The sequence below is a fragment of the Micromesistius poutassou genome (genome assembly GCF_964030765.1).
Source record: "Micromesistius poutassou genome assembly, chromosome: 13".
Classification (NCBI taxonomy): domain Eukaryota; kingdom Metazoa; phylum Chordata; class Actinopteri; order Gadiformes; family Gadidae; genus Micromesistius; species Micromesistius poutassou.
The window spans coordinates 11,475,351-11,490,350 of NC_140283.1; the positions used below are offsets into that span (position 1 = coordinate 11,475,351).

General features: G+C 48.2%; 2 protein-coding genes across 2 annotated transcripts in view; one reads left to right on the forward strand and one right to left on the reverse strand.

Moving 5' to 3' along the window:
• Positions 1-10,234, forward strand: part of snrkb (SNF related kinase b) — an 11,990-nt gene extending 1,756 nt beyond the window's left edge. The window contains exons 2-6 of the mRNA XM_084477890.1: positions 1-37; positions 699-1,093; positions 6,020-6,161; positions 7,321-7,628; positions 7,680-10,234. The exon at positions 1-37 is cut by the window's left edge and continues 410 nt beyond it. Of these exons, the coding sequence (XP_084334016.1) occupies positions 1-37; positions 699-1,093; positions 6,020-6,161; positions 7,321-7,628; positions 7,680-8,452 (1,655 nt within the window). The 3' untranslated portion in view covers positions 8,453-10,234. The remainder of the gene's footprint in view (positions 38-698; positions 1,094-6,019; positions 6,162-7,320; positions 7,629-7,679) is intronic.
• A 657-nt stretch (positions 10,235-10,891) lies between these two features.
• Positions 10,892-15,000, reverse strand: part of ano10b (anoctamin 10b) — a 13,630-nt gene continuing 9,521 nt past the window's right edge. Inside the window, exons 12-16 of the mRNA XM_084476799.1 lie at positions 14,516-14,680; positions 13,978-14,169; positions 13,535-13,672; positions 13,036-13,152; positions 10,892-12,690 (exon numbers count right to left, since the gene is read on the reverse strand). Coding sequence (XP_084332925.1) covers positions 12,682-12,690; positions 13,036-13,152; positions 13,535-13,672; positions 13,978-14,169; positions 14,516-14,680 — 621 coding nt within the window. The 3' untranslated portion in view covers positions 10,892-12,681. The remainder of the gene's footprint in view (positions 12,691-13,035; positions 13,153-13,534; positions 13,673-13,977; positions 14,170-14,515; positions 14,681-15,000) is intronic.

A 15,000-nucleotide genomic window follows, 5' to 3' on the forward strand; every position in this document is an offset into this window, starting at 1 on the left:
ACGGCATGGCGACCAGCCACCTCTTGCAGGAAGTGAGGTATGGACGAAATCGGGGGGGGGGGGGGTTAGCCGTCACTGAAAGAGGGTCCGCCTGTCAGTTGCAGGCACTCGGGGGGGAGAGGGGAGGAAGGGGGGGATACAGAGAGAGAGAGAGAGAGAGAGAGAGAGAGAGATCCACAAGAGCACCCTTACATGTCTTAGTTTTGTTTCCGTGAGGTTTCAAGAGGGAAAAAGACAAAGTCAGAGCCGTGTGCTCCCAGGTGGACTCTGTGTTCGCCGCTCGTGTGATCAGATTGAAGCCCACCTAGAACCCATGGTCGCCGTACTCTCCGTCACTGGCCCGTCTGGTCTCTCTGAACACACTGAGCCCGTGTCTGTTCAGCGGAAGCTTCCTTCACGGGACGACCCCCAGCATGCATCAGCAACAGCGTGTTTTGACAACCTTACGTTGTCCCATTCAGCTTTACCGCTGCTCCACACGATGACCCTTTGCACTCGGTGTGAAAGAGACTCCGCCTGTCAGTGGCAGGCGCTCAGGGGGAGAGAGGGGGAGATACACAGAGAGAGAGAGAGAGAGAACCCAGTGTGTGTGTGTGTGTCCCATAGACCCCTTTGCACATAGAGGCCGTCATCGTAGGCCACACACAGGTGCCTGCTCACAACACTAACCCCACGCCTTGTGTGCGCTCCACGGACAGGTGCATGAGGCTGGTGCAGCACCCCAACGTGGTGCGCCTCTACGAGGCCATCGACACGCCCACCACCCTCCACCTGGTGATGGAGCTGGCGGAGGGCGGCGACCTCTACGACTACATCCTGCGGCACGAGGGCGGCGTGGCCGAGCGCGCCGCCAAGCGGCACTTTGCGCAGATGGCGCGCGCCGTGGCCTACTGCCACCGGCTGCACGTGGTGCACCGCGACCTCAAGCCGGAGAACGTGGTGTTCTTCCCCCGCCAGGGCGCCGTCAAGCTCACCGACTTCGGCTTCAGCAACCTCTTCCAGCCCGGCACCATGCTGGCCACCAGCTGCGGCTCGCTGGCCTACTCGGCGCCGGAGATCCTGCTGGGGGAGCAGTACCACGCGCCCGCCGTCGGTGAGTTAGCACAGTGAGGCTAGCAGGCTAGCAGGGGGGAAGCCACCCGAGGGGCTAACGGACGCTGAATCGTCCTGTGGGACCAAAGTAGCCACACCAAACACGGATGTGAATGGGAAGGAAGCTGCCCTGGTTGCTGTGTTGTTGAAAATAGTGATATACGTGCACACGCACACACACACACGCACGCAAGCACACGCAAGCACACACACACACACACACACACACACACACACACCCCAGGCAGAGACACACCAGGACTCTCCTGGTGACCTTATGTTTTATTTGTTCTATATACAGTCATGACAACCACCTGGACATAACTTTATCATCAAGCTTTGAGTCGTCTGTGTTTTATAGTCTCTCCCTTTATACTTTCCTAAATAAGGAAAGTATATTTAATTATATGATGCTGGATACTGTGTTCCCCCTTTGAAAGAGACTATCGCCTTCTTCCTTGTGAATCGTGAATCAGATGCTATTTTTCAATGTCAGCCGGTACTATTTATATATTTACGAAGGCAGCAAATGTAATCCCTGTCATAGTTTTCAGTGTAACCGGGAAAATCATTATCGCTGCCCTTTACGCTTCTGCATTTGTAAACAACTGTGATGAAGCTTTTCAGTAAAGGACAGAATTGGCCAAGAGATCCGTAGGGGTTTAAAGATCAAGCCATGGAAAATTGCCCTGAAAGGATCTTAAACTTTAGCATTAGGATTTTTTCAATTTAGCCGAGATATTTATTTTGCGTCATCTGATTTCAGACTCAAATCCCACCAATCCCCCCTCCCTCCCTGTTTATAGAAGGATAGTCGTGTGTGTGTGTGTGTGTGTGTGTGTGTGTGTGTGTGTGGTGTGTGTGTGTGTGTGTGCGTGTGTGTAGAGAGAGAGATAGAGGCAGAGAGAGAACCAGAGAGAGAAACAGAGAGAGAGACACAGACAGAGAGGGAAAGAGAAAGAGAGAGAGAGACAGAGAGAGAGAGAGGATTACAGCGTGTGTATCTGGGTCAGTCTAAGCAGTGCTGCTAGTCCTGAGCCTACTGGGCACACACACTGCAGTGGAGTCAGCACTACACGCTGCATAGTGGGGTGTGTGTGTGTGTGTGTGTGTGTGTGTGTGTTTGTACATCTATACGCGTGTGTGCGTGTATGTGTGTGTGTTTGTATATCTGTACGCGTGCATGCGTGCGTGCGTGTGTTTGCGACAAATATACACACAAAGATATCCACTGACAAATACAATGAACGTAAAAATAAACAAGCATACAGATCAAGTGTATGTGGTGTGTGTTTGTGTGTGTGCGTACCTTTGTGTGTGTGTGTGTGTGTGTGTGTGTTGTGTGCATGTATAAGTTGGGCCTTCCTGTCCATCTCCCATGTGATAGTGGTGCCCGGCAAAGCGCGAAAGATGTCCTCTGAAGAGCATAGCTGAGTAGGATGACTCATACAGTCGTCAACACACGCACGCACACGCACTCACAACGCACTCACACACACACACACACACGCACGCACGCACGCACGCACGCACACACACACACACACACACACACACACACACACACACACACAGGAGGCTTCCCTCCCTGTGTCTCTGTCACAGCTATCCCACTGTGTGTGTAATTATGGAGATAGGTCTGCTTGTCTTGCCCTTTAACATTATCGCTACATGTCATTCATGTGTGTGTTCTGTTTATAGCTGTTATAGGAGATTGTGTGTGTGACGTTTTCTAGGCCCTGGTTCTGATATAACCCATAAATGTGTGTGTGTGTGTGTGTGTGTTTATATCCAAGGATAAAATTGTGTAAGCAAGGACAGCAACACAGCAAGGATAAGTGTATCGGACAATAGTGTGCCGATTAAGGGCAACAGAGTGATAGTCAAGGAGTGTCATGAGCATACGTTTACATGGATAACTATCTTCCTTCGGTCAAATCCCTTATCTTGGCCTTCTTTGGATCTTAATAGTCAATACTTGGTGTCTAATGATGTCTGATGTTCACTTGACTTCTCTGGCCTTGGTTTCCTACACGATTATGGTACAATGATACAATAGTATATTGTAAGTGGACTAACTGGCACAGTCTGGTAACCAATTCACTATTTTCCCATTGCCCCGATCTTTGGGACATTGAAGTGTATTGGGTTCAAGAAATGGTGGAAAACGTGTGTCTATCTCATGTGTCTGCTCTATTTACCCACAGACAGCCCCAGCAGTGTTATTTGACTTCCTTGTACACCGGCCAAGGCAATTAGCAGTAGCGATGCGGAATGTTGACTTGTGATATATATAGACATATATTCATCCACCATACACATACCTCCGTCCCTTACTTGGTGTGAAACCGGCCATTCACCTTCTGCGATTGACTTCGGGACTCTAGTGGGGTGTATTTGCTCCTGCCAGGGCTATGACCCCTCTAGAAGGCTGTAGTGGGGGGCTGGGTGAAGAGGGGGACCATGTGCACCCCTGTCCCACACACTCTCACACCACCCCAATGTTGATAAGCCACTGGAGCACGGCTGCTTCTTAAGACCCCCCATGCACATTTTTTCTAAATCTGGTAACACTGTGTGTGTGTGTGTGTGTGTGTGTGTGTGTGTGTGTGTGTGTGTGTGTGTGTGTGTAGCCTCCTTGTGCTTTTTTAATCCCGCGGGACCCATCAGGGGGATCCTCAACAGGGGGGCAGGAATTCAGTTGTTATTCGGGTTGTTTCACTGCATTCAACCCCCCTCTCTCTCCCCCCCCCCTCTGCCCCCCGGAGGCCTCTAATTGAATGTGTGTCGAGAATGTGAGATAGTTCACTCGGTGAACCGAGGGGGGAGAAGGAGAACACACCACTCACTCCATCCCTACCCCCCCCTCCCTTTTCCATCATCCGTGGCGTTGCATAACAGTTGTCCCGGACGGACAGACGTGTGTGCCTATCAGGCATGTGTATACAGCATTCCGTGTGAGCGGGTGTGAATGTGTGCCTGTATGTGTGTGTGTCCCCCTGTGTGTGTGTGTGTGTGTGTGTGTGTGTGTGTGTGTGTGTGTGTGTGTGTGTGTGTTTCCATCCCCGTTGCAGCCCAAAGACTATAGGGGCTTTTGTTTGCACTGATAACACAAAAAAAAATAAACATAGAGGTTTGCTGTGAAGACAGTCAGTGCCTGGCCCTGGGAGCCGTACCGTGTGAGCCACGCGGTGTGAGCGGGTTCGGGGCTGACGCGCCGGGGCTCTGTTACTGGGCTGCGGTTGTGTCCCGTCGTTATATTGGGCTGGGGCAGCAGAACAGCAGCTGCTGTGAGCGAGAGAGATCCGCCCTGCACTGAGCACAACCGCTGAGGGAGAGAGAGCGCTGCTCAGACTGCACCGTGGTAGTAGACTGTGGTAGTGGATTGTCATTTGCAAAAAAAAAAAAAAAGGCCTTTCAGAGTGCAGAGCGGAGAGAGACACAGAGAGAGAGAGGGAGAGAGAGAGACAGAGAGAGAGAGATGGAACAGAGTGGTGTGGGAGGGGTGGAGAAAGGAAGTGAAGAGAACATTCTTAGAATAGAACAGGACTGCTGTTCATCACGGCCCCTCGCTCTCTGACTTTCTCACTCTCTCTGCCTCTCTCTCGCTCTCTATCTCTCCCCCCCTCTCCCCCACTCTCTCTCTGTATCTTTTCCCCCTCCCTCTCCCCCCACACTCACTCTCTCCCACTCCCACTCTCTCTCTCTATCTCACCCTCCTCTCTCCCTCTCCCCCACTCTCTCTCTCTCACTCTCTCCCCCCTCTATCTCTCTCTCTATCCCTCCCCCCTCTCTCCCTCTCCCTTCCCCCCCACCCCTTCTCTCTATGTCTCTTCCCTCTCCTCCATTCTTTTATTCCCTCTCTCGCACTCTCTCGCACTCTTTCTCTCTCTCTCTCTCTCTCTCTCTCTCTCTCTATCTCACCCTCCTCTCTCTCTCTCTCTCTCTCTCTCTCTCTCTCTCTCTCTCTCTCTCTCTCTCTCTGGCTAAATTGGCCACAATGTTCTTAGTGTGTGTCCTCATGCAACTGCTGTGCTGTCTTCTCTAAAGGAAAGGAGTCAAGTGAGTTGAAGCAGCAAAGGAAGTAAAGGAGGGGGGGAGTGAGTGAATGAAGGAAGGAAGGAAAGGGAGGAGATGCAAATGGTACACAATGTCTGACACATATGTCAGTACCAGGAAGTGTGAGTGTGTTTGTGTGTGTGTGTGTGTGTGTGTGTGTGTGTGTGTGTGTGTGTGTGTGTGTGTGTGTGTGCATGCATGTGTGTGTGTGTGTGTGTGTGTGTGTGTGTGTGTGTGTGTGTGTGTGTGTGTGTGTGTGTGTGTGTGTGTGTGTGCATGTATGTGTGTGTGTGTGTGTGTGTGTGTGTGTGCATTCTGTCAGCAGAAACGAGCGGCACACCCAAACCAACCACACCCAGCCGTCTAGGTCTAGGTCACATGTCTTCCTTCTCGGACACACTTGAGTGCAGACAGAGCAGGACCTAACTTTCCACTTTGTGCGCTGCATTTCAATTGGCAGAGCGCGAGGAACGAGGAACACGAGAGAGTTTCCTCGGCATCAATACCTTGTAAGTGGTGACCTTTCAGATGACAGAAGCCAGGTCATCTCCCGTCCAAACATCCTGCGTTCACAGAGCAGTGCCAGGCCACTAGTATAGCTCACTGACAATTCACTCTTGGCAGCGCCACAGAAACTCCTCTCTCTCGCTCTGCGTGGAACAAATCTGATTAAGTTGATCCGCATCTGACCCTGCTCATGTGTTCCACAATTTCCCATCAGGGATTATTGAAGTACCGACTTATTGTATGCGGTTAATATGTTAAGATAATCGCATCATACCAACTCAAATTCTGCCACAGGATTTACAAATAAAACCGTGAAGTTTGAGTCGGTCTAACGCATAGATTGCCTGTGTGTGTTTTGCAGATATCTGGTCTCTGGGGGTGATACTGTACATGCTGGTGTGTGGAGTCCCTCCCTTCCAGGAGACCAACGACAGTGAGACGCTGGTGATGATCCTGGACTGCCGCTACTCCGTCCCCGACCACGTGTCCGAGGGCTGCCGAGAGTGAGCTCCCACACCTCGCATCAGACGCACACAAAAACACACACTTACCTAGATCCTGTTTTTGTGTTGCCTTGAAGACGTAGTGTTGTGTATAGTTTGTATGAGAGATCCGTTATCTCTGCTCTGCTGCAGATATACAGTGGATGTAGATTTACAGTCGGGCCCTCTTTCAAGAAGCCGTATTTCCAGGTTAATGGGATATGGTCAGAATTCAGGGAATCTAAGAATTTTTCGATTTCAGATACCAAGATTAGACTGCTCAAGGTTTGGTTACCATGGTGACTTGCACTGTGAGCCTACACTGTAGTGAACCTGGTACATAGCAGGTTATCTCTGAGACATCCCTACTGTCGAGGGATGGGCTCGCTTGAGTCAGAGTTCTGGTTTAGGCTGAAACAGATCCTAACCTCCTACTCGAAATAGGCCCGTGATCAAAGTGTATAAATTACAGGTATCAAGGTCCTCTTTCCCCTCCAAACACTGATCATCACTTTGAGTTCCTCCTATTATGATCCTCCTTTCCAAGACGTCTTTGGGGTTTTGAGAAAGATATTGTATATACTGTATGAACATACATCACGTCTGATCTGCCTCGACTGTTAAACAGCGCAAGCAGATCTGAACAGCTCCACATTTAAGTTTGTTTGATTTCATCAGTCATGCAAACAGCCCATGTGCCCAAGATAATTACAAAGAAACAGTGTTTTGGCTTCGAGTTAGGTTTGCTTAAAGTCACATGACCAAAACCATAACTACGGGTGGAATAACGCCACCCACCAAGCAAGATGGGATGGTAGGTTTAAATTAATCACTCCTTAGGTGCTGTTAGAACCAGTTAGTCTTCAAGACAAACCTTAAACATCTGACTCAGCAACTGTCATATGACTGGCCCCGGGTCCCATGGTTAAATGGTGGGAGAACGGGGAAGAGCAGAAAATAGTTAGGACACATTCTCCTTCAGGGCAGCAGCAGCAGCACCCGCTACAGGCCCCTAGCGATGGGGGCCCGGGTCAGGTCATGTTCCCCTCAGTGACGCTGTGTCTGCACAGTGAATACTGTGTCTCACTTGTCTCTCCCCTTCATCTCTCACACTTTCTTTTTTTGTGTCTCTTTCCCCCCCACCCTCGTCCTCATCACTGCCCCCCTCCCTCTTCCTCAGCCTGATCTCCAGGATGCTCCAGAAGGACCCGGCCTGCCGGGCCACCCTCGCCGAGATCGAGGCGCACGATTGGCTGGCGGGCTTGGACGACGCCTTGCTCAGCCCCGAGGCTCCGCCCCACTGGCTCTCGGGGGCCCTGTCGGCCGCCTCCATCCGCCCGGGGCTGCCCGAGTGCGGAGACCTGCTGGCCGCCCGGCCGCCCGCCCTGCAGCCCACGCCCGGGACCTGGCAGCCCAGCCTGGGGCACCGCCGGGCCCCGCCAGAGGAGGCCCCCGTGGTCAAGACCCCCGCAGCGCTGGGGCAGATCTGTGAGGAGGAAGATGAGGAGGAGGAGGAGGAGGAGGAGGAGGAGGGTGGGGGGTCGAGTCGGGCCCCTCCGCAGACGCCACAGGAGAGAGCTGACGTGAAGCCGGAGTCGGCGGGGCGCCTGGACCCGCACAGTCAGGGAGGAGAGGAGCTGCAGTCCGCCAGCGCAATGGAGCTGGGAGAGGAAGAGGAGGAGGAGGAGGAGGAGGAGGAGGAGGAGGGGGTGAAGGCGGAGATGGACCAGAGGGAGACAGAGTTTGGGTCGGGGGAGCGCGGCGGGAGGCGTGTGATTTCAGACCAGCCGGTCGGCAACGGTAACGAGGCGCTGGGCTGTGCCGCCGAGGAGCCGCCCTCCTCCGAACCGCGCCGCTTCATGGGCGTCCAGTGTTGCCAGGGGGAACCGGACCCCATGACCCCCGGGTCGGCGGCGGCGGCGGCGGTGGCGTTGGAGGCGGAGCCCAACAACAACACCAACGCACCGGTGCCTTTCCCTCCTCAGACGAGCGGCCCCCTCTCCACCCTGCCCTCCTCCCCCGCTGAGCTGAGCCTCAACGGACACGGCGCCAAGACCGCGGGGAGCGCCGACGAGAAGGACGAGAAAAAGGGGGACGTCGAGAGGGACGACTTCCTCAGGGACCAGGCCCACAATGCATCTGGGTCGGAGACGGCGGGGCGGACGGGACCCAGCAAGGCGCGCGGCGTTAAGCTGAAAGACCGCCTGTTTCAGTTTCCTCTGTGCGAAAAGGCCCTGGCGTTCAACATACCCACACACAACAAGACCAAGGTGCTGCCCCTGGCCCAGTACAACTGCTGTCACGTCCTATAGGCTTGCTGCCCGACAGGGCCCCCGGGATCCTGCCAGGGCGGGGCAGCAGCTCACAAGCTATTCACTGCAGGCCTGCACTGACTCAGAAGGACAAGAGCAACCGGCCATAAAGGTGACTTGGCTCAAGGCAGAGTCTGACACAAACAGTAGAAGAAGAGGCAGTCACCACTGATACCCCCGTTAGGGGTTGAATTGATATGAGTCATAACATTTTCTTTCTACTATCTAAGACTCAAGAGCATGGCCCCTTGAGCATGCGCACAAAAGCCCCCTGGATGGGGCCCGAGTGTGGCGTCACAACTCACAACTTTCACAAGTTGATTGCATGCACATAGTATTACACACGCACACATGCACACACACACACACACACACACACATGGAAGTTCCCTTGTTACAGGTAGAAACACTGTGGGCACCGTGGACAACAAAACAACAACACACACATACTAAATACATTGCTGCTGGATCCACGGTTGTGTGTTTCTGTAGTCAGCTTTCTGTTGAGTTGAGCTTATATACCGGGCAGTCATTAAATATAGAAGAGTTCCATTCTCCATTGGCAACACTGGACCTAGGAAAGTTGGCAGACATAAGCGAGAGAAGAGGGTATATAATGTAATTTTTACTGGCTGGCCACTCAGAGCCATTTAATAAGCTACTAGTGGGTCTGTATATGGATATGGTGCCTAAAGTGCTCAATGTTCAATGTGTCACAGATTCAAGCCAATCCGTAACATTGCACCAAAAGTCACTGTAAGACTTACTTTGTATTTGTTGTTATCCCACATTCCCACTAGTAAAGAAACTAGTCAGTTTAATGTGAACATTGGGACAGCTCCACTACAGTATATATGTGACTTTCTTTCCCTAGCCTCTGCTAGCTACAAGATAGCCTTTTTCCTTTTCCTCTGCGTGACTCACCACAAATGTACCATGTTTGGTCAATTCAGGACCTAAAGAGGTAAACGTTTTATTTTACGACTAAGGCTGTTACAATATGGTTGGTTTTTATTAATGTATATTTTTATGTCTCGAAAGGTCAATCAGGATGCGTCATTGTTTTCATGATATCATATACAACACTGTAAACGTAATGATTATGAGTACGGGCGCGGATGCAGGTCTTCCATGTAATCTATTTAAGTATTCTCATAGACACTAGGAACGCTTTTAACATTATCATGAGTTTTATTTTGTAGAGGTGATATTTTGAAAGTGTTTGAACTTTGTGGTAGTTCCTAGGAGATGGTTATTCTTATTATTTCTCACGATATACCTCCTCGTGTCTCGGATGTCACCAGACATGGCTCTTTATGTAACCGTAGGACTAGCATAAAGGCAGGTTTGTAAGAAGAAGCTGTAATCACTTGTTTCCTACCCTTCCTTTCCCCCTCTCAATACCTCTGAGTGATTCGCGATTTTCACCATCCTCAAGTTTGACTTGTCTTGCATAGTATTTTATTATGTAGAGAACGTGTTGCACACACTTTAAAAGGCCAAAGGGTATAAAATAATAAGCTAGAAATTCTCCAAATTGAAGTCCTCCCAAAATAGCTCTTAGCTAAAAGCTATATGTCTATGACTGATGGCCATTTACACAGGGTCAAAGACTACTTGTTGGTGATTTTTACTTCATGAATTATGTGTCCATGGCCCCCTGCCTCTGCAGACAGGGAAAATCACGTCCAACGAATTAAACACTGCAGTGTCAGTTGTGCAGAGAAGAGGTGGCCGTTTGGTGTTTCTGCTCCTGTGTAAATGCAGCCCTCACTTCGAGGCGTGCCCTATGTTCTCTCACCGAGAGATTAACCTTTTATGTATTTATTTATTAAAAATGTAAAAATAACATCTCCTGTGTGCTGTATGGTGATTCCACAGTGTGGCTGAAACACAGCATTTATGCCTATCTATCTGTGGTCCAGTGGAAATATGAAATATTAGTTACCAGTCAGTTATAGTCTATTTTCATAACCTACTTTATACTTTTATAATGTTACTCTACAGTAACATTATAAAAAGTCGTCCTAGAGAGAAGGTTTAGAACTAAGCAGTGCTGATGTCCAATCAAAGCTCTGTGAATGTCTATTGTGCATCTTTCCTGCATTCAAAGGCAGCTCTCAAGCTCTGAAAAGTAAAAATAATCTCAGCACATAATATATTCTAAAGAAGGTAAACTTGGAATAGTCAAGGAGAAGTAAGCCATGTTTATTGTAAATTTACAAAAGCCTATGAATAGTATATATTTGGTCATCACTCTCTGTAACATTCAAACAAAATGGCATTACTGCAGAAGTCAGGGTCTAGGTAGGTATAGAACCTGTTTCTCTTTAGTGCCTTGCCGAGGGGCAGTTTTCAGATGGTTGGACCCCTAGATGTAACATCAGTCAATCTCCACTCAGTGCCTGTTTGACTTATATTTTATTACAATATGCCGGCAGTTAATAATTTAATAACATTCGTAAGCAAGTGTAACACCACCTCATTCAAGTACAGTATCTGTTTAAGGCAAACATTGCGTGAAATACTTAATGTATAAAAATATATGGTAAAACACTCAACTCATAAAAAAGCAAGGCATTTCACAATTCTTTGGTTGCTCCTTGGAATCTGAAGTCCACAGCTTCTGGATGTCAGTTAGATAAGGAATCGTATCTACTTTCTTGGGGATTTCTTCATTTTCGATTTCTAGTGAAATTTATGAACACACAATGTTGTCAAGGAGAGTGGTATGGTGAGGTGGTAAATGAGTTAATTATGAGAGTAAAGAGGATTTTAGCCACATTGATTCAAGATGACATCACGCAGATAATGTGTATTTATGGACAAGCAAACCGTGATGAATCACATAATATATATAAATACTTTAAGGCTTCTGGAAATTATGTCTAGGTGTGAATCAAACAATATTATGTAAGTATTAGTGTCAAATGTACTGAATGCAAAATGGCATGTTGAATTAGGTGAAGCTGCAATTTTTCTCCATTGAAACCTTTCTGCATTGCAATTTAATGCTTGAAATGTTCTGTGGTTGAATTTTGTTTTTAAAATACAATCTTTTCAAAAATACTATTATTAGGCAGGTAATATTCAACCCATTATTATTTTTTTTAACACTAATTCAGGTTCAAATTCAGTCTTAACATTCACCATCCGGGTATCACAGAAATATGTTCAATTATTGTTATGCGCTGTTTGTATTAAATTCACTTAATTCAACATGCCATTTTGCATTGAGGACATTCTGCACTATTATACGCTCATACAATATCGACAAGGACCCGTCTAGACATAAGTACAGCAACAGGATATGAAAGCCATGCGCTTTGGACACTAAATGTATGTACCGCCAGCGCTCTACCTTAACTCCAAAAATAGGAAGAACCAGTATCATCAATTAGTAGTATTTAAAGTAGTCAAAGTAGTAACAGAGCAAAGAGTAAAAGTGGTGTCTGCTCAGGGCCTCACCAGCCACCCGTACAAATCAAAATCAAAACAGATAAAAAGTCCTCTTGGTATGGAGATTCACTACACTACACCAGGCAAGCGTTACACAGGGGTGTCTGTGCACACTAAATGCCTCTTGCAAAATCTTCAGCTGCTCTTAAGGATCCACTTGGGACTGGTGCTCAGGCCCGGCGCCACCAGGGACCAAAACGCTGCAATGTCTGTCAGTTAAAATATGCTTCCCACTTTAGTTTAGTATCCTTATTTCCTATCACATATTTCCATCTGCCCCATCAGTCACACTCACCAGATTCGTTGCGTCTGAGTGCTTCGTTCACGCAACTCTATAGAACAAATTGTTAATGGCCTTCCCGATAGAAGGGCGGGGTCAATTTCACCGTTTAGGTTTATTTTTAAAGTTATGTACTACAAAAAAAATGCAAATACATTGTGAGTAATTGTACCAACAGTTATGATCCCTCCTGTGTTATCAGCAAGTGAAAAATATTTGTGCCCCCCTCTGTCTTTTCTGATGGCCCCATGATGAGTTAATCCTGTCACCGGGTCTGTGCGTGTGCGTGTGCGTGTGAGAATTTGCATGGGGTTAGCACTGAAGCACTGCTAGCTGACAGAAGAATATAATAAGGGCATATGGTCTGCTCTCCGTGAAGTCTCTGTGAAGTGATACTCAACCGGTTGCCTAGCTACGTGGGACTGGATGAGAGTGAATGCAGCACTGAAGCTCCAAACACAGGCCTGCCCAATTCTCTCCACAATCCCCTTCACTGTTTCTGTAAGGGAGGTTAGAAGGGTCAGGGAGGGAGAGGGGGAGAGAGAGGTCAGAGGTCAGTGGGTTTTACAATTGGACCATCAATGGTTACCTTTAACGGTTTGAAGGCATTATATGATGTGATATATGATTATTGGTGATTATTATTTTGTTCATGAGATAGCAGCTACAGCTACCATTAGTTCTAATTGGTACTTAAAGAAAAAGTGAAAATATCAGTAAGAATTGTAGCAGAGATATAATACTGAATTAATCAAATCAAACTAATCAAATGGAATCCCAATGCCATATCATTATCAATACTACACAGATGTGTGAGTGTGAGTGTGTGTGTGGGTGTGTTAACCTGCTGTCCTAAGGCCTGCATTGATATGAACTCGTTCTGCTCTCGTTTAACTCTGATCCAGTCCGGTTCATCTGGGATCAGTTTTGCCAGCACCATCTTAATCATGATCAGAACATGCTGAACCCCACACAGACAAACAGAAACACAGACACACAGACGCACACACACAGACACACAGTTGTATAAATAAACACCTTCAAAACAAAAGATCCATGTCTACAAGATCGATCCTTGAGATCAAATCCCAATAAGGCAGTATAGACCCTTCTCACGAGGCATCTTCTCAGGACAAACACAGGGTTCGTTCATAACACGTATTTTGGCTCTGCTCTATTTATATACCAGGGCACGGCTAACAGACTTCTCTCCACTAGGTTAGTCAACTGCCCTGGTGCATCAAAGGAGCAGACCCATGATTAGAGTTATGAGCCACCCCTGTGTTTCTGCTACGATGACAGCTCTGTGAGAAGGGTCTGCACAGCATCCGGTCGGTCGGTACCTCCATCAGGACGGCCACCAGCAGGGCATTGGTGCCTGTGACGCCACTTTCCTGGCCTAGCTCCTGTAACCGTGGCGACAGCAGCAACAACCAGCAGTTGGAGATGACCGACACAAAGCTCAAGACCTCAAACGCTGTCTGTGGGAGGAGAGACATCACAGAGAGACAAGGGAGCCACACACAAATGTTATCTGCAAAATGCATTGATATGCAGTAAATTAAAAAAAAAGTACACATGCCAAAAATGAGGCTAAAATGTTCAACAGTTAAACGAGTATACACAGGAAACAGCAAATAGAAGGTCACTCCGGCAATTATGTAAACAATGCATATATGCTATTCCAATCTACTCATTGAAATAACAATCCAGCATCTGAAACATGGGTCATGGGTCTGCATGTATTTGCTTGCTGTGCTACTAGTGGAGGAAGAGGGGGGCTGACCTGCCAGACCCCCATGCCCGCCACGGGAGCGGAGAAGGGCTTCTTGAACAGCTTGCACATCTTGTAGGCGTCGGAGCGGATCTCCGTCAGGTTGTTGATGAGCAGCAGCACGGCGGTGAGCGGGTACACGCACGAGAACAGGCTGAAGTAGCCGAACTGCACCAGGAGCTCAATGTACTCTGCAAACAGGCCCTGCGGACAGCAAAACAGGAAGCTCTTTGATACAACAACAGTGCCTGTGATTCAGACAGCCGATGCATACAGGCTTTGGAAGTCATGAACCATACAGACACAAACACGCACACACACCATAAATACATGTAGAATAGATATTTAGAATTTTAGTTTCACCGTTGTTTATTTTATGAGACCTTTTGGATAGATGGGTGTGTATATATTGTAGTACTTTTCATATTTGTATTATTATTTGCATTCTGATCATCGCGATGCTGGGATTCAAATTTGGTGACTAAAGGGCTGATCTTATCCCGGCAACGCATTCCATCGTACGCACAACCTCCCACATACACACACCCACAGGGAAATCAGGAAGGCTGCTTTGATTCCTAAACTTGTCCTCCTGCGGGTCCTCCTTCTTCTCTGACCTCTTGGGCGCACTGAGGAAGCGGTCCACGAGGAAGGGGATCACCACCTCCGTCACCTGGTTCACCAGTTGGGTGATGATCAGCAGGGACGCCAAACGCTGCAGGGGAGTGAGAGACAGGCGAGAGAGAGAGAGAGAGAGAGAGAGAGAGAGAGAGAGAGAGAGAGAGAGAGAGAGAGAGAGAGAGAGAAACAGAGAAAGTGAAAGAAACAGAAACAGAGTGAAAGAAACACAGACAGACAGACAGACAGACAGACAAACAGACCAATACCACGGTATAGTATGGTAATATATGCATAGGAGAAACTGTTGACATGTATGCCTATACTTATTGTTTTGTATTGAGATGATCTAGGATTAATAAAGTACTATCTTATCTTGAGTAGATTAGGATCTACTCCACTCAACTAATCTACCAA